This window comes from Calliphora vicina, chromosome 5, assembly GCF_958450345.1.
Source record: "Calliphora vicina chromosome 5, idCalVici1.1, whole genome shotgun sequence".
Taxonomy (NCBI): domain Eukaryota; kingdom Metazoa; phylum Arthropoda; class Insecta; order Diptera; family Calliphoridae; genus Calliphora; species Calliphora vicina.
The window spans coordinates 36,826,902-36,847,248 of record NC_088784.1 but is presented as its reverse complement, the minus strand read 5'-3'; the positions used below and the strand labels follow the sequence as shown (position 1 = coordinate 36,847,248).

Genomic DNA, 20,347 nt, shown 5'->3' with positions numbered 1-20,347 from the left:
TATTTAAAGAACATATATTTACATTTGATGAACTTTAATTAAAAATTATAAAATTGCAATATGTTTTTAATAGTATGGTGAATGAATATTCAAGTAAACCACTTATTCATATTATTTATTTCCCCAAGTATTTCTTGCAATGTTCGTCATTATAAAATCCACAGAAAAGGTAGAGAAAAGTGTAATGAGAGCTTAGAAAATTGTTGAATTTATGAAAGAATATAAATCCTAATTTCATTTCTGTTATTCTCCTTTCAGCGCCAATTAATGGAGGCCTATATACGGCAAAAACGTGCTTCACCCGGTATGGTGCAAGCCAGCGATTTACAAATAAACCGTCCCATGTCGGGGCTAAGAGCAGCCAACAGTCGTGAAATGCACGCATACGATGGACCAATGCAATTTATAAGCTCACCCCAGAATCCCGATCAAATTCTAAGCAACACTACCACCAATAATGCCACAATTGGAACAACCACGACAACAGTCACCAGAAATAGTGTAAAATATGTAAATAATTCCAATCACAGCCAGAACACACCCAAACGTAATAATACCAATCAGGATGAAGGTAAGCACTCTTGATTTAGTTATTTATTAAACGATTTATTTAATTTCAATTCTAAACTAGACTTAATTGAGCAACTCTCCACCCACGACCTGGAAGATGAGGAGAGCAGTCCCGTAGTTATGTTGGCCGAAACGCCACATCATCAACACAGCAGCTCCACCAACTCAGCCTCCTCACAGCCCCGACAAAGAAGTCGTCAGCAGTCGTTCGACGATGATTTAGACGAAGAGGATTATGCCAATCGTAATAATATTGCCCATGCCGCTCCCGTTATGCCGGCCAAGCAAGTTAGCTCATCGAATATTTCAAAGACTGGTAGCAATGGCAAAGATGAAACCGATGGCAATGCATCAGAATCTACTGAACCCGAAGGTGATCTCATTGGCAATATTGATCATTTTGTTATGCAGCCGGCACCTCAGGGTGTTCTCTACAAGTGTCGCATAACACGTGATCGCAAGGGCATGGATCGTGGCCTTTTTCCCATTTACTATTTACACTTGGAAAGAGACTATGGCAAGAAGGTATTTTTGTTGGGCGGCCGTAAGCGCAAGAAGAGTAAAACATCGAATTATATTATCAGTTGTGATCCAACCGATTTGTCGCGCAATGCTGAAGGCTATTGTGGGAAACTGAGATCGAATGTTTTTGGTACCTCGTTTACGGTGTTTGACAGTGGCAGCAAGGAGAATACGGAAAGTCCCAGATTGGATTTAGCTATTATAATATATGTGAGTGAAATGTTTGTAATATAGGGGTAGTTAAGATATACAATTTTAGATTTAAAAAAAGGAGTTTTACAGCAAAATTAGTTCTTTAACGAAAATATTTCCAATAAAATTAATTCGAACTTTAATAAATTAATAAAATGTTATGATATTTTTCTTTTTACCCATTATTTGAATAGGACACCAATATTTTGGGTTTTAAGGGACCAAGAAATATGACCGTTATACTGCCGGGTATGACAGAAGATGATCAACGTGTAAAAATCAGTTCAGCCGATCCCAAGCAACAAGGTATTATGGATTTGTGGAAATGTAAAGTAAGTTAAACAGCCAATATCATGTTAATAAACAATACAATTAATTATCTTAATATAACTCTCAACAGAACCTCGACAATATTGTGGAATTGCATAATAAAACACCCGTTTGGAATGATGAAACTCAATCGTATGTTTTGAATTTTCACGGTCGTGTTACACAGGCCTCGGTGAAAAATTTTCAACTCGTACACGACTCTGATCCCGATTATATAGTCATGCAATTTGGTCGTACTTCGGAAGATGTTTTCACCATGGACTATCGCTATCCGTTGTGTGCTTTGCAAGCTTTTGCCATCGCTTTAAGCAGTTTTGATGGCAAAATAGCGTGCGAGTGAATGGGGGAAGAAAATCGCATACACGAGGCAGGACTTTAATGATAAAAAGTCTATAAACTATTAGTAGTTTTGCGTACTTATTACAATCTATAATAAGTTCCTAAATAAGTATTTATTTAGTGAAGTATGCTCTTTAGCAAGTAATCTCAGCAATGTTCATCCTATGTCTATATATCTATATATTTTTGTGTATGTGCTAGAAGTCTGATCATAAATAGTTGTTGTATATAGTATTTTTACAGTTTGTAAAATAGCTGTCTCTCTCTGTGTCATATATCATTTTATTAAGACATCAGTGCTTTTTTTTAACTCATAGATATAGAAGCGGAGAGTTAATATAGTTTTATTTCACAGTTTGTTTCGCGATCTTTTAGGTTGTAAACTAAGTTTTGCCTATCGCTTTATAAATTCAAATAATTTAAAATCGATATAGTAGAATTTTGTTTAAGCTGGTTTAGGGATTCATTTTGAAAATCTTTAGATACCTCTAAAGATGATATCAACTGGAATGTGTAAATTTTTAGAGACATCAAGGTTTGGAAGTTCAAAATCATATTCTTTGGGGGTTCTAGAACTTTTAAATACCCTAATTCAAAATTAAGAGAAAAAAGTCGCAAGAAGTTTCGGAGTAATCACTTGAGGCACAATTGATTGATTTATATGTAAATAGCTTAGAATATATTCAAATTTAGTGTAAATTGTATTAAAAATTTCAAAAAACAGTGCTTTATTTTCTTTAAATAAACCGGATTCTTTTCTTTATTTAATTTTAACAAAACAATTTCTCTTTTAGTACACACACTTAAAAAACACACTTAATAATTTAGAAGAATTCACTGGTAATACAGTTTATGTTAACTTTAACTACGATATACTGACCGCTCTACAGCTATTTTATACACAGTGTCGTCTTCTAGTAATTTCATGAATTATCTATTTGACAAAACTAGAATTTTCTATTTCCACAATGATCACCTAGATCTTTTAGCAGCTTTAATGTTAATGTTAGGAGCTTTAACAGTTACTGTTGTCATACTTACAATCAATATTAAAAACAGCTTGTTAATAACGATGTCAATTGTTGATAAGTAGATGTGTATACTGATAAAAATGTTTATAAACATGAAATATGTTGCAAGCAGCAATTACAGACCGTTAATTTCATTGTTATTATACCCTTCACCTTCGTGAGGAGGGTATATATAAGTTTGTCATTCCGTTTGTAATTTCTACATCTTTCATTTCCGACCCTATAAAGTATATATATTCTGGATCCTTATAGATAGCGGAGTCGATTAAGCCATGTCCGTCTGTCTGTCTGTCTGTCTGTCCGTCTGTCTGTCTGTTGAAATCAATTTTCTGAAGACCCCAGATATCTCCGGGATCCAAATCTTCATGCTTTCGAGAAGTTTGCTATTTAAAATCAGCAAAATCGGTCCATAAATCACGGAGATATGAGCAAAAAACCGGGACAACCTCGATTTTTGACCTATTTTTGATCTATATCTGGATTACTTACTTTACCTAAAAAATTTAAAAAAAATTATTTTGAAGTATAATTTGGTGAAGGGTATATAAGATTCGGCACAGCCGAATATAGCTCTCTTACTTGTTTTTTAGTAATTTCTTAATAAATATCTCAAAAATTTGAAGTCCTGGATTTTATCAATAACAAAACACATTGAATTTTGGAATGCAGATTTAAATTTTTTCCATATACAATATTTATCTTTTATCATACCTATATTCAATTTAAATATTGCAAAAGGAGTGCATTTTTTTCTATAATCACGGTGCCACCTGTTGGCCTGTTCTAGGTTTCCTTTCAATCACTTATAATAACCCTTATCGCGAATCAACATTTCACATGAAGTATGTTCCCTTTTCCCATTTTTCGTTCATCAACTTTGTTCAAGAGAAAATATTCCCCATGTTGTGAAATTTTTAGATAGAATTTTGTAAACATTACGATCAAAATCAGGGGTGAATATCTTCTTATATACAGTAATATTATGACAGCACTATAGTATCCAAAACTGAAACCGATTTCACATATTCAATTTGTAGTTTCTCAATCTTAATTTGGTTTTCTCATTTTCAATTTGATTTTGCTCAATATTAATTTGCTTATCTGAACTTCAATTTGTTATTAATTAGCAGGGTAAGGATTTCTATGCAAATGCATGTTTGTAGTCAGTAACTCAAAATCACTTTTGACAATTTATCTTTCCGAATCGAAGAATTCGCAACAAAATGGCATTTTGCATATTTTTCATTTAAATACATATATTTAACATATTTTTCCATTTTATTGCATATTTAATTTTCTTTTGAATATATTTATATAGCAGCAAGTAGTCTAAAGGTTTTTTATTCAAAACTTATTCATGTAACATGATAGCACATGGTTTACATCGAGTAACCGAAGAAATTAGATCTCAGTTTGAAGATATGGATTTATTAATTTCGAATGGAAAAAAAGTATTTTTAAAGGCACCATCTCTTGTGGAGAAAAGTATTCAGAGATTCCTCTTCCACCTCAACCAGTAATTACTAGATGGGGAACCTGGTTAGATGCGGCTGAGTACTATGGAAAATATTTCGATGAAATTAAGAATATAATGGAAGAATTTGATAATAGCGACGCTCACTAAATTAAAAAAATTAAAGACATTTAAAAAAAAAATAAATAATATTAAAAGCCAATTAGCATTTCTGTGCTCAAATTACATCTTTATTTCTGAAACTATTACTAAACTACAGGGATTCAATTCGCTGATTGCACAAGTAAAATTAATTGATGATGCTGCCAATAAAATTAATAATGTAAACGGAGAAATTTCTAACCAAATTAAAACAAAATTAAGGATTCCAAAAACATCAATTGTATTAATTGTTGATGCAGAATCCATTGGTGAAATCAGATTTGCAATATATTCAATCGTTTTTGCTCTACAGAAAAATGTGCTCAAAATCCGCATCTTTAGGTGCGTTGAACCACCACAAGGAATGAAAATCTCGCAAAAATCTTCAGAAAAATTAATATAATGGAATAAAATTTTTGAAATTAACTCTAATATACATATTTCAAATGAAAAACTAGTTTTTATTGCATATTTTTGTCATTTTTAGTGCATATTTTCTCTCTTTATAGTGCATATTATAAGCGCATATTTTTAATTTATTAGTGCATGAAAAACCTTGCCCTGTTAATTAGTATTAATTTCGATTTTCTAAGTTTCAATTTGTAGCCTCTCAATTTTAACCTGAAATGGTGTAGTCAAAATGAAAAATTGACTTCTTAATTTTTTAAAAGAATTAAAAGTTATACATTTGTACCTGTATAGCCTAACAATAGATATTGTTGTTTTTTTTTTTGTACTTTCAATGAAATGGTCTGGGGGCCGTGAAGCAAAAGCTGTTCTGAACAAAGGATTTAATTTTAGTGAAACTGGAAAATTCATAAATATGTACTTATAATATACTATGTAGAATTCATGATACAATAATTGTAGAATGTATAATCACTTGGGAGAGTTTTCAATATTTACCCCTATAACGTTAAACTTTGATTTTTATTTTTTTTTTGCATATTTTCTTTTGTTTGACTTTAGAAGAATTGTATAATTGAGAATTTATTTTCTACTGAGTGTACCTTATATTGTTGTGTCATGGGTACAATTTATGGTTTGTTCGTACATACATATTGTTATGTTTTTACCTTTTAAAAACGGTGGTATATTTCCTTTAAATAAACCAGATATGTTTGATTGCAAATAAAAGCAACTTACCCCCATTTTCTCAATCTCTGGTTATTTTTTTATCGTGACGATAAACTGACAGTTCTCATACAAAAAAAATGTTAATTGGAGGTTTATCGTTACGAAAAACAATAACCAGATATTGAGAAAATGGGGGTTAGTAGTTTAAAATAGTAACCACTCTTTATTTATTAAAATTTAAACAACAATTTTAATAGTCACTTTCTTTTAATGTACACACTTATATTAAAAACACAATTTATAATGTACAATTGACTTCTAACAGCGTCTATCGTAAACTAAACTGACTGTAGCCATAGTCTAGAAGCTACATGAATTATCTAACGAACAAAACTAGAAGGTTCTATTTCCAGAGTTTTCGGCAGTCTCAATGTTCATGTTAGCAGTGTTGACAGTTTATGCACTGTGCTGCCAAGTATCCACTTATGACAATGTATAAAAAAGCTGTTGGATGTGGAAACCCGTGTTAAAATCGTTAAATTCAAATTGATATTGCAATTTCGTAACAATGTTAAAAAGATCACAGTGTAGTTGTCATAACCATGCCTAACCATGCTTTTTCGTTGCGTGCAAATTTCATCCGAGCTAGTAAACTGTTGCCCGTTTTGAAATCCCAGCTAGGATTTTAGGACACAGCCAAAACGTCAATAAAAAATAAAATCCATAATTTTGGGGCTCGTAAAAGATAAAACCATAGAGACGAGACACTATGATTTGTCAAACAAAAATACAACAAATAATATTTCTGATACAACAACAAAACACGTTGACTAGCATTTATTTTGTTGTTGCAAGAGATAGGTTTTTGACAACAGACTTAGGTTTTTGACAATTCCGTCTCGTCTCTATGTTACCCTATGGATAAAACATTGAAACTTTATTTATATTATTTTCTTATTTATTGTTTAACTAACATGGAAAATTTGTCATAAATAAACAACTTTTCTTTTCATTCATGGGAAATGACTCATTGCTAGTTACAACTCACTATTTGATCGATTTTAAAAATATTATTTAAGATTTCAGCTTGTAATAAACAAAGAAAGTACGTATAATTATGATCATTAATTTTAGACCACCCATACATTTTTTGCCTCTTGTTGTACTTATTACCGATTTCGAAAACAATAGTCGATTTTATATATTGCTTTCATTTAGCTGTCAATCAACTATATATTGAGTTCGCTTCAAATTATTTAGTCCTACAAGCTATAAGAATAAAAATGTTTATAATTCATATATTTTTTCTAGTCATTTATGAAACATTTTTATCAAACGATAAAAATAAACTAATCCTCTTAATTGTCATGATATTTTAATTTAATCAAAGGTTTTGTAAAATAAAATCTTCATTATGATTAAGAGCTTAACAAAATAATGATAATAATAAATAAAATAAATCACTATTTTGTTAAAAGTATACAACAAAAAATCAAATATTCATTGTATAATCTTAAATAATAATTTATTTTGCTTACAAATATGGAAACTATAAAACTAATTACTTAGACATTACTTTATATTTAAGACAATGAAGTAATTATATATTAGGAATTGAAATATTTAATTTAGTTTAAATTTTTTGTTTAATATTTATTATATACATATTTTGTTGTTACATAATTTTAATTTGAAATTATCGATAGATAATTTGAACACAATTAGAAAAGAATATGAATTATTTCACAAATAAATAGAAATGATCGCTTAGAGTATGAAATTCTTTTAGATCTAAAGGCAATCATGCTCAAAGTGCACGAAACAAGATAATCAAGTTTATTTAAGATAATAATTAATTACCGTAATGTCATGGCAATTTTGTACATTCAAAATCTAAATTAATTAATAATTTACCAATTCAAACTACTCACCGATTTATTATGATTATTTTTATAAGAAAAAAAAAACGAAAACCAAATTCTAAATACATACATACTATATTTAAGCAAATCTAAGTGTCTATAACAAGAATAAAAATTAATAAAAGAAAAACTAATGCTCAACAAAAATCAAAATGCAAATTAAGGAATTTAAAAAAACCAAAACAAAAATATTTAAATGTAGAAATGTCAATATTTAATTTCACAAAAAATAAAACAAACAAACAAACAATAAAACGAAATAATCAAAAAGTTTGTTAACATTATAATCATGTTATTATAATATAATAGAAAGATTTATTTAAAACAAATCAAAAACTATTTAAAACTAACATTGTAAAAAAATGAATAAAAAAATGTCTAATATTTTTTGTATGTACAATTTTAACAAAATAAAAATGTATTTAAAATCTAAGAAATCAATTTTTTTTTATTTAAAAATCAAAAGAATTTCTTTATATAAGTATATAGAAATACTTGAATGCTTCATTAACCCTTTGACGACCACGGGGACACCGATGTCCCAAAACGAAAATATTGAATAACTAATCAACGAAAAAAAGAGTGGGTGCCATTTTAATTTTAATTAGTTCGTAAAAGTGTCTCTTATTAATGTGTTTAGATTAAAACAAGTTCGGTTAAAGCATTTATTTTTTATTGTCTTTGAAAATTTACAGTTTTATTTTTATAATTGTGCAAAAATGTTTTTAAGTGTAAAATTGATTTTTTAAATTTTATATTGTGATATATAGTCGGACTGGTAAGTGCATTTTTGTTACAAAAAGTTATACAATCATTATTCATGTTACGTGCATTGAAATATAGTCAATAAACATGAGTATGGGGAACGAAAATTTGCACTTTACGACCAAAATTCCAGTAAATCCGTTAAAATTTTTTTTGTTTTAATTTCAAAATATGTTTTTTTGGTGCTAACTGATTTACATTAAATAGTCTTAATGGTCGTGAAAGGGTTAAAATAAGCTAAAATGCTGTTTTCACTGTTCCGTATGTTAAAAATAGTTCAAAGAAAATTTGAATTTGTTGCGATGCTGTCTCTCATTTTGTTCAATAATTGTTTTTCTACTTATCCGATTTTACTGATTTTCAATACAGAACAGCTTAGAAAATTAATAAACATTATTGGATATTTTTCAATAATTGAAATTGTATATTTTGGTCAAACGGACTTACAGCCTTACCTAAATACCAAATAGGATTTTAAATCCTCTGCGAGTTGTTAAGTTTTCCCTAATTAATTTGCCACGTGAAAAATATGACAAAAAACGGGTTTTATTGAATTTTTGCATAGATACACAGCCCAATCATGAATAAAAATCCGCGAGAGGTTTTTCCCTTTTCCCATTTGTATACACTTCACCATGAGTGGCAAGGTCATTCCGTTTATAATTTCTACATTTTTCATTTGCGACCCCACAAAGTATATATATTCTGAATCGTTATAGATAGCGGAGTCGATATAGCCATGTCCGTCTGTCCCTCTGTGTGTTGAAATCAACTTTCTGAAGCCCCCAAATAACTTACATACACGAATGATACATCAATATCTCCGAAATTCTGCCGGCTCGGTTGCTATTTAAAATCGAGAAAATCGGTCCACAAATGGCTGAGATATAAGGAAAAAACCAGGATAACCTCGATTTTTGACCTATTTTTGACCCATATCTGGATTACTAAATCATTATTATATATATTATCATTAGATATATGGATATCTAATGATAGATATTTCAAAGACCTGTGCAACGACGTATATAAGACCATAGGAAGTTGGACCTACAATGGGTCAAAATCGGGAAAAATATTTTTTAACCCGAATTTTTTTTTCACCAAAATTTTTTTTCACTAAATATTAAAAAAAAAAATTTAAAAACTAAAAAAAAAATTTTTTAAAATTAAAAAAAAATTATAAAATTTAAAAAACAATTTCGAAAAAATACTGGAAAAAAATGTTTAAAATTTTTATTTTAAAGTATAATTTGGTGAAGGGTATATAAGATTCGGCACAGCCGAATATAGCTCTCTTACTTGTTAACACTGAATTTGAATAGGAAAAATGGGAAAAGGGGAAAAACACACGCGGATTATTCATGATTGGGCTAACAAATTTTTCAAATTGAAATTAAATTTTTATTTATGAATAGTTTTAAGTGAAATTTCACAGTTATGCAGAATTTTCTATTTAAAATGGAAAAATAAAAACAAATTTTGAAATTTATTTACAGCAATCCCACAATTCCCAAAAAAGTGTTGAAAAATCCCATACCAAGGTCGGGGTTATCGGAACCCTTTACAAAATAATAAAAATCATATTAGGCCATCTAAAATCTGTTACTATATTTTGATATTAAATATGCGATTTGAGAATTTTTGCCCTAAAGTTGAATTTTACATAAAAAATAGACGTTTTTTGAATGGACCTGGTCCCCTCGGTATCAACAGTTTTCAATTTTTTTTTATTTAAAATATTTTATGAAAAGTTTGCTTTCAAAATGTATAAATTCCTTATAAATTCTCTTAGAAATTTTTTGCGATAACTTAAAAAGAAAAAAAGTTCTATTTTCCCAAAAAAATTGTGAAAAATCACCTTTTTAAATTTTTTTTAATTCAAATGCATATAACTTTTAAACAATCCATTTTCTATTTGACACACACATATGTTGTTAGTCTAATAAAGAAAAACTGGAGAAAATCGGGAAATATTTGGATACGCTGTTATCAAAAAACTAGAGCAGGTTGGGTAAAAATGTTGAAAATTTAATTTGCAAATGCAATTATCTCCTAAACTCAAAGAAGAAATAGAATCGTTTTAAAAATGTAACATATCCGAGGTGTCCTTCTTTGAGGACCCTTGGTCGCGGCCTTGGTGGGCCCATGATGTCCACATTCAGAACTTAAACTCGACAACACTTCTTCTTTGCACATGTGAAATTACATTCAAACCAATTTAACCATTTAGAAGTTACAGATTTATTTCGCTCTTATTTTTCTATACCACTGTGTGTCGCTTACGATAAAATTCGTTTACTATAAAATGTAATCATTGACTTACGATAAAAATCTTACCCCCTATAATTTTGAAGTTATTAACCATTTTGATATTCTGAGAACACTAAAGCATCAGTCGGTCCATAAAATTTTAATTTTTGCAAAAAAAAAAAGTTTTGAAAATGTCGCTTACGATAATTTGGCGCTAAGGGCTCGATATTCTCGGTTTAGAGTATTATATGGTCGGTGTTACGAAATTAAGATTTTGTTATTTTAAATGTTAACCCTTATATATCTGGGGCCTTAATTGTCCAACGCAGCAAAGAAAATTATTAGCTATAGATTCCAATACTTACGATTTTCCGTTTATAATAATTGTTAAATTAATTAAAACAAATATTTGAATTATTATTGATGTTTAATTTGATTTTATTTTATTGTTAATATATTTTATTAATATTAGTTGCTGTTGTTGTTGTATACCAATATATATATGAATGTATATATAATATTTATTAATATTTTGCTTTTATAGTTATTTAATTTAATTCCTTTTATTAATGTCATTTTATTTTACAAGTACAAATAGTATTTTACAATATTTATTTATTCATTAATTTATTATTAATATTTATTTGCTCTTATATTTATTTATAAATGTTGCTGATGTTGTATGTGTATAAATTTATTTAATACGTGCATATGTCTAGTATATATTTATTTATTTATTTATTTATGTCAGTGTTTAATATTATTTTTGCATATTAAATATTTGTATATTATTTTAAAAATTAAATTATACATAAGTGCAAAATGTGACCTACATACACTAAAACACTACAATATTTCCTTTTATTTATTTAAATAAATATGTATGTTGTTATTTGGAATTTATTCTTGTAGTAGTTGTAAATTGCATTAACTTAAAAAATCCTTTATTAATTTTGATTCTCCACAAATAGGTCTGTTTATATAAGTTTAATATAAAACTTATAAATGATCAAACTTGATCGAACATATTTTGGCGAATATTTAGTTACAATTTAATTTGTTTTTTGAGAATGAATCGAATTTACAACAACTAAGTAACACTGAATCTTAAAGAATCAAAATATCCCATTATACTCGTTGTATAAATACCAAAATAAAGATTGGATCGATCACATTACTTTAAAGTTACAACAGCTTGAACTTTAAATAAAACCGAATCAAAATTAAGACACTAAATCAACACATCTCGAAAAAGTTTAAGGAATGCAGTCCTGTTGAATCAAATGTCAATCCAGCTGATGTACTAAGTATTCAGAGGATTACTAGGAACAAAATTTGCCGAATGTAGCTTATGCTTTCATGGACCACTTTTTTTGCATGGAAGAGAAGAAATGTGATTCCCAATGACATCGAGAAAATGAAGACAACTGCAATTTCAATCTCCAACGATCTCATTATATACGAGTACAAGATTCCCCTGGTATACACTCTAAGATTTATCAGAAACTCCAAAATGAAAACGGAAGACGGCCCTACATATAAATCATTAACTACGACTGAACTGGTTCTTAATAATTAGAACCATTTCTCAAGAAAAAAAACAAGGAAATCGTCAAGAAATGTTCTATCACCAAACAGGCCACATTCCTAGAGTAGTTAGAGGACGACTGGAGGCTTTATTATTATTATCATACGACGCAAAAAATTCCTATGCTGATTCCATATAACAATTTTTATTAGCAATGGTTCACGCTGACCGTAAGTAATTTTGAACACGACAACGATTTGGACCACTAAGGGAAAATTAACGGCATGTATAAGATGTGCCAAGGCACGACCACAACTCAGAGTTACTCCATCCAACACAAACTTTTATCAACGTTGGCGTAGATTATTGTGGACTCTCCGCTTCTAGAACAAACTGAATACATTTTATGTCAGCAAATCATTTTCTATTTCGGAGTGTCACAAAGGCATCCTTAACATAAAAGGAATTGGATATGATCGTTGTGGACATTTAGGCGATGCTGATCCATTTGGAATAAAATCCTACTTTAGGCTACCTAACTTCTGTACGGCTCTTCAGACGGAAGTTACTGCCATTAAACACGCATCCAACTGGCAGAGGTTTTATCGAATATCTGGTGATATACATATGTATATTTACTGATAGCAAGGCTGTAGTTAACGGAATAGTGGGTGTCTTCACGACATCTATGTTAACCGAGGAATGCTGGGTATCCCTTAATGATATAGTGAGACATTCTAGGATAACGGTTATATGGGTCCCTGGACACGATGGAAATCAGGGTAATTGTATAGCACATGAATTGGCCAAAATGGGGTGTGATGATGGATTTCGATTTGAAAACGCCAAACAGGTGTTCTGACAAACGAAATCGCTAAAAATTTGTCGTTTGCAAACCGCTAGTGGTTTTCAGAACATGGTGAAATGCGTTTTGCGTTTTTCAAACCGTAAGCGATTTGAAAACGCTATGTTTTCCAGAACATGGGCTGCACAAAACAGATGGACCAACGAGCCTTCCTGTGTTATATCGAGGTCTACTTGGCCCGTATATGATGCCAGCTGGACGAATCTACTTATGGAATTTCGTCGTGAGCACATAAGGCTAATTGTTTCCTTCATTACAGGACACTGTATAATTGGGACACATGCTAGAACACTGGGCCTACAGTACAATGACTACTGTAGAAGCTGTCATAACGAAGAAGAGGAGAAGACGTTGTCCCACCTATTCTGCCAATACCCGACTCTGATAAACCTGAGGAAGCGCATCCTCGGAATTTCATTCCTATCATAAATATATGAGCTCTCAAGGATGAGTCTTAGACGAATCTACTCCTTCATCAGGGCAACGACGGATGTATAAAAAATACCTTGCTGTTTACCCCTTGGGTATCACAATGGGATCAGTTTTGAATGGACCCAAGTGAGCTGCTTGAAGAGTGGCTGCCCTTGGAACCTAACCTGACCACTTACTCATTGGCAAGTAGATAGCAGGGCACAACACCAAAAGGAGTCAGAAATGCCACATTTTAAGCTGGTGTCCCACCTTAAGCAACAATGTTGTAAATAGCAAAGGCAGAGTCATGGTTATTATTACGGAAGACAACGTACCTATTATGAAATAACTGTCGATGAAGTGAAAACTCTGACAGGAATATTCATGCTCGCGATACAACCACTTGCTATCAGCTATAAATAAGAATCCTGAAGTAACTATTCCTACTGAAGATAGTTATAAGAATATCAAAGTTAACACAACCAAGTATACATGAGCAATGCACATGTCCACAAAAGAATGCTGACGCTGCACACGCGCCAACTAATGGTATTGCGGTGCAGGATCGTGTTTCGTCTGGCAATTTGCACAACGTGGGAATGAAGCATCAGCTAATTTATTAATTAAAACTTAGTAAAATTATATTGTAAATTTAGTCTTATTTGGGGAATCGACGGGAACAGTCGGATAATAAATTCATTAAGAAATAATTGTTGTGTTTTGTTTCCTAAGTGTAAAGTGGACAGTTGGTGTCCACTATAAAATATATTTTTTGAAATAACCAAACCAAGGAAGTTAACTGGCGCCCGAGCAGGGACCCGCCAAAAAATAAGCGGTGTCCTTATAAATTAATTAAATAAGTTTTTGCGATTCCTACGGGACCCTCCAAAAACCAATAATAAAATCAAACAAATAAAAAATCTAAACTTGTGAGTTAAAAAAACAAAAAGAAAGATTTAAAGAAAAACCCTGAAAGTAATCAGGTGCTAAATAAAATTTGTGAAAATCCGAAAATTTAAAAAAAAAAAAAATGTAGAAATTACAAACGGAATGACAAACTTATATATACCCTTCTCACGAAGGTGAAGGGTATAAATATAAGGATAGAAATCCTGAATAGTCAACGGAATTTAATACCCAGGACTCAAATTCAATGTTATTTAAATTTCTGTAAGTATGAAAAATTTACAACTTAAAGTAACTGAGTTAACTGGTGCTCTAAACGCAGTCATAAATCAGTTAAAAAATCTCGATCAGAGAACTCCGAATTTAGAGCGTAGGCCTGATAACCCTCCAATTATTGGAGGCGAAGAACCTACGACCTCTCCCCCCACTGCGTGCTCCAACCACAGAGGCGGAGTTAAATGAAATTGGGAAACTACCCGACTGTGTAAAAGATCTTCAATCTTTTGAGGGTGATCCCACAAAATATGTATCTTGGGTACATAGCGTCGAAAGCATTCTCAAGAATTATGAAATTGTTCGACAGAAGCCGATATATAGGGCAATAATGCAGGCTGTACGCCGAAAATGTAGGGGAAGTGCTGACGCAGCCCTTACTTCCTATAATATGTTCGATGATGATTGGGCATCGATAAAAAATTGTCTTTCTCTGCATTATGCAGACAAACGCGATGTTCGTACTCTAGAACATCAATTGACTCAGCTCAGTCAAAAGGGGATGAGCGTAGATGAATTCTACGCTACGGTAAACCACCAGTTTTCCCTCATAATAAACAAATTAAAAACGGAAAACTATTCCGAAGAGACAACTAATGTATTAATAGAAACGTATAGGAATAGAACTTTAGAGTTATTCGTTAGGGTGTTGAATGGTGAGCTATCTAGAATGATAATGCTCATGAAACCCAAAACGCTTCCAGAAGCTTGTTCCCAATGCATAGAATTGCGGAATACGGATTACAGGAGCAAGATCTCCTTACATTCACTATACACTCCTAAAAAAATTCAGGTACCAATTGAATTCTCTCCTAACCCAAATAAGATTCATCAACACGATACTTCCTTCCAAAAGGTCGTGCCGAAAAATCGGTATCAACCTCACGTGAACCCGTTTGTCACTAGACGATTCGAACCGCAATATGCCGTGCAACAGCATAGTACTCATAGACCCGAACCGATGGACGTAGATCCAAGTACCCAATTTAGGAGGGCTGGTTGCAATGCGAACCGTCCATGGAATAACAAAAGACGAGTGTTTTCAGATCAGGTGCGTTCCGGATCAGCCCAACGCCCAATTAAACAACAAAGGGTATTCCATATAATGAAAGACCATGGGTCGGAAAATGAGGATGATATACTACCAGCGGGCGAGGAAATAAATTTTCTGACACCTGCCTATCCGGTTTACATACATAAGTAATAGATTAAGGGATGGCTCAACAATAAAATTCCATTCGGTAACGATACCACAATTACTTTTTATGTATTACCGGGATTCACATCCTTTAATGGTATAATAGGTGACGATACTCTGCGTGAGCTCAAAGCCATAATCGACCATAAAAATAATTCCTTGACAATCAGTCCCGGAATCCGTATACCCCTTGAAATTCCAGGTATCAACGGACTGAATAAATTTTCCTCAGACATAGGAAATACATTAGACGACCTAATATCTGAATTTAAAGACATATTTGGGCCAATAAATAACGAGTTAGCAGTAACATCCATTAGAGCTGAGATACGGTGTACCACTAATGAGCCAATATATTCAAAAAATTATCCCTATCCAGCTTGCATGCGCGCTGAAGTGAATAGACAAGTAGAGGAAGAGCACAAAAGGGCACATAGGAATAAGGACGAAAATAAGTTACAGCTTTTGGAGAAATATTATTTCCCCAAAATGAACAGCTTTGTAAGGAGAAAGTAAACGAAGTCATGAGAGCCGCTCAGATGGCCAAAGGTGGCATAGTCAACTCTAATGTACTCGACAGAGAAGATAATTGACGAAATCGCAACTCTCCCTTATGCTAACGAATTGGAGGCAATTGAGTATGCTAGTCCAAGGGTATGCACAAATGGTTCAATGATCCTCTATGTCCTATCACTGCCCAAGGTAAGGGAAGTTGAATATAACTATCTTATTGTCAAACCATACGTTCAGGAAGGAAAGGTTATAGACTTACCCTTTAATACGCTGTTAGTAAATGAGAAGGAAACTTATGGCATCACCGAACAATATATGCGGATCAACAAACTCGTTTCAACCCTGAAACCATTACGCCAATAGACAACTCTGTCGTTTGGCGTCTCTGAATTTCAGATATAATTAGTGCATGTAGCAATGTAGAACGTGAACACAAGTATTTTTTCTAAGAATTGAAGAATTAATTTAAGTTTTGTTTGAATAATAAATGCTTTGTTGGAATTAAGATAAAAGCGCGTGGAGAATTATTTGATCAATCAATCAATCAGTTGACACTCGCAACGTTTCGGCAGCAATTGATTTTATTCATAAATAAACAGGCTGAACAGAAAAGACATATAATCACATACATATAAGGGCTTAGAGCACATAATATAAGAAAGGAAATATAGCAATATAGAGAACATCAGACCGTGTCGGGACAACCTTTGGAAATTCACTTAAATAAGGCTTAAGCCGCAATGTATGCAATGATGGTAATTCAATTAAACATCTACCAAATTAGCTCACAATTTGTTTTCCTTCCATCTTTTTACTTTTTATAAGCTTATCCGGAGATATAATACGCTATAATATCACAATTGTGATAAATAATTACAGCTTCAAACTTGTGCATTTCTGACGAAATTCTCCACAAACATGTGGAACCAAGCGAAGTCTAAGAGATACTGCAATATTATATGACACGAAGCAAGTAACAACAAGAGAGCGCATCTCCAGAGAATGGTATGCAGAAATCTTCCTCAAAATTTAGATCGAGATGAAAAACAAGATGACGACCAAAGAGAGCCTGATGTCATTTCTACCTGTGAGTTATTTATTCCAATTAGCGGAGATCCATTAATGTGGTTTACTTGGTATGATTTTGAGATAAAAGCAGAAGGAGATCTTTTATATTTTTTTACCATGAATATGTTTAAAGTGAAATATTTGCAGATTATAAAGATTAACCATCTATTAAAAACCTTCAAATACTTCCCAATTGACCCATGAGTTAATAAGCACCAGAGTACGGTTACCACGATACCCAGACGCTGCTGACTATAGCACAACTTTCTAGAATCGAGAAGAAATAATCACAAATAATAACGACCACTACACGGTAAATAGAGAACTATTAATGGCTTGGTGAAGAAGACGAACGATTTGATAAGAAGATTCAACAACTTAATCAGTTTAAATTGAACCAAATAGAGCTGAATGCAATCAACCACATGATTGATTTTGAAAGAGGAAATTTCACACCTAACTGATCATTTTACATAAGTACAAGCATACGTACAAACGTATGTACGTTTTTTCTTTAAAATGTTCTGATCATTGAATCAGAACTAATTTGATAAAATAATAAAATTCTAGTACAGCGTCACTACTGAAGACAGATTCCCAATTCCAAATATAGACAATATGTTTGATAAGTTGGGAAGATGTCAATATTTTACAATCCTCGATCTAACACCAGAGATGCATGAAAAAGACATCCACAAAACCACGAGTGGCATTACGAATTCATACAAATGCCCTTCGGATTGAGGAAAGCCACCTCTACCTTTCAAAGACTATTAAACGAAGTTTTAAGGGAATATATTGGTAAAGTTTGCTTTGTATATTTGGACATAGCAAATTTTTTAAACAGAAACGGAGTTCCTTGGACATGTGATCACTGATAAAGGCATAAAACCGAACCCGACAAAAATGTGGAAGCAATAAATACGATTCTACTTCCAACAAATCAAAGGGAAATTAAATAATTTTTAGGAATAACGGGTTATTATACATTTATAAAAGACTATTCTAAAGTTGAAATATTTTCGTCGTTATTTATTCGAAAGGCGATTTACAATAAAAACAGATCACAGACCTCTAGTATGGTTAAGCAATTTAAAAGAACTTAACTCGAAACTCCAAAGGTGAAAAATTAAATGAATTTGATTTTGACATAGCTTATATTAAGGGCAAGAAAAATGTCATTGCCGATGATCTCAGCCGAATAGTTACGGAACCAGACTAATAACACCACTGCCACAACAGAACATTTAGCATAATCCTTCGGCATTGGACCACCTTCTTCTGGTTTAGGCATAAATTTGTTAGCGGTGCCACCGAAGGATTCGGAATGTTTGTTTTTATCGATAAATTCCTTTGTTTTCTCCGGCATGTTTACGTAGGAACGACCATTGCGATAATTAAATTTCTTATCATTTGGCGTTTTTGGAGGCCCTGACAGGCTTTATGCATCGTTAACTGAAAGCTTTAAAGGAAGGCCGTTATAAACTCTTACTGCTCATTCAAGTCTGTTGAAGAGGATGATCAGAATTTGTTTTAATTATTGAATCCGCTGGCTTTCAAGTTCCAAGGCCACAAACAAAAAAAATAGTACCATCCAAATTCATGCGTTCGAAAAGATTGTAAAAAAGGAGGCCATATGAACAATATTCTATAAGGTTATTCAAGGACAAGCTAAAAATGTCATCATAAACATACCCACACCGGACAACTGGCAGCTAATCAAAATAGACCTTAAAACCAATGTGGATCCACATCATATATGTGGGATTACGTGGCAACGCTCGAACCACCAGAAGTAGTTGAACATTTTAGCAAATGCAACTCTGCATGTGACTAACGAGAGGAGATTACTGGCGAGATTTAGGGTGTGGCTCGAACGAGTCAAGACTTGAGAGGGACGAACTAATGACAGGACAGATCAGTTGATACTAGAAGCTCGATAAGCACACATGAAATATTTAAAGTTAGAAATAAATAATTTAAGCATACATTAAAACTTTAAACTTAGACATTAATAATTTAAGCACATGAATTCCAATAAAGAATTGATACAATTTAATAATTAAAATTAAATTTAAAGAGTTTTCATTAAAAAACCCACATATATATAGTATGATTGCTAACTTAAAGGTAAATTCGGTGAGCGAACTAATAGTAGAATTACAAAATATTAAGTTAAAGGCAGAAGAGTTAAAGGTATATTATCATAATGATAACTATATTGATTTATCGAATAAAGATAGTTTACTCGTAAATACTGTCAAGGAAATGACACAAAGGACTTTGTTGGACAAAATTTACCAAGAAAGAAACACTTGGTCAATTCTACATCCTATCCAATATATGAGTCGGAAGACTACCCCAGCTGAGGAGAAATGCCACTCATATGAGTTAGAGGTATTGGCCATCATAGAGGCTTTGAAGAAGTGGCGAGTATATGTGATGGGAATGAGAGTGAAGATCATCACAGATTGCAATGCATTTGCAATGACGATGAAGAAACAAGACGTACCATTGAGAGTATCAAGATGGGCTCTCTTCCTTCAAGATTTCGACTATGTTATTGAGCACAGATCAGGCTCAAGGATGCGGCACGTGGATGCCTTGAGTAGAGTTTCATGTTTGATGATGGAGGATTCGTTACGCCATAGGATAAGAGAGGCACAATTGAAAGATGATTGGATCAAGGCGATCAGCAACATTTTGGAGACGCAGAGCTGAGGATTTCTACTTGAAATATGGAATAGTCCACAAGGATCCAGCCAAGGAGCTTGTTGTTATCCCGTCAAGTATGGAACGAGAGGTTATAGAGATGGCTCATCGACAAGGACATTTTGCAGCGAAAAAGACTGCAGATCTGGTCGAAAAGACATTTTATGTCCCTAGGTTGAATTCAAAAGCTGAAGGTGTGGTTAAGAGTTGCATTGAATGCATTATGGCTGAATCGAAGACGGGTAAAAAGGAGGGAT

At 32.3% G+C, this 20,347-nt stretch overlaps 1 protein-coding gene across 1 annotated transcript; it reads left to right on the top strand.

Moving 5' to 3' along the window:
• Positions 1-264: 264 nt before the first annotated feature.
• ktub (Tub domain-containing protein ktub) lies at positions 265-2,078 on the top strand. The gene is made up of 4 exons (XM_065513784.1): positions 265-571; positions 632-1,302; positions 1,479-1,616; positions 1,685-2,078. The coding sequence occupies exons 1-4, from the start codon at positions 268-270 to the stop codon at positions 1,952-1,954; spliced, it is 1,383 nt and encodes a 460-aa protein (XP_065369856.1). The 5' UTR covers positions 265-267; the 3' UTR covers positions 1,955-2,078.
• Positions 2,079-20,347: the final 18,269 nt, after the last annotated feature.

Bases quoted from the DNA above. Each gene is read 5' to 3' on its own strand.
- ktub (XM_065513784.1), top strand. From the start codon at position 268: ATGGAGGCCTATATACGGCAAAAACGTGCTTCACCCGGTATGGTGCAA. The intron at 572-631 runs GTAAGCACTCTT...ATTCTAAACTAG, and splicing joins TAATACCAATCAGGATGAAG to ACTTAATTGAGCAACTCTCC. The intron at 1,617-1,684 runs GTAAGTTAAACA...AACTCTCAACAG, and splicing joins TGGATTTGTGGAAATGTAAA to AACCTCGACAATATTGTGGA.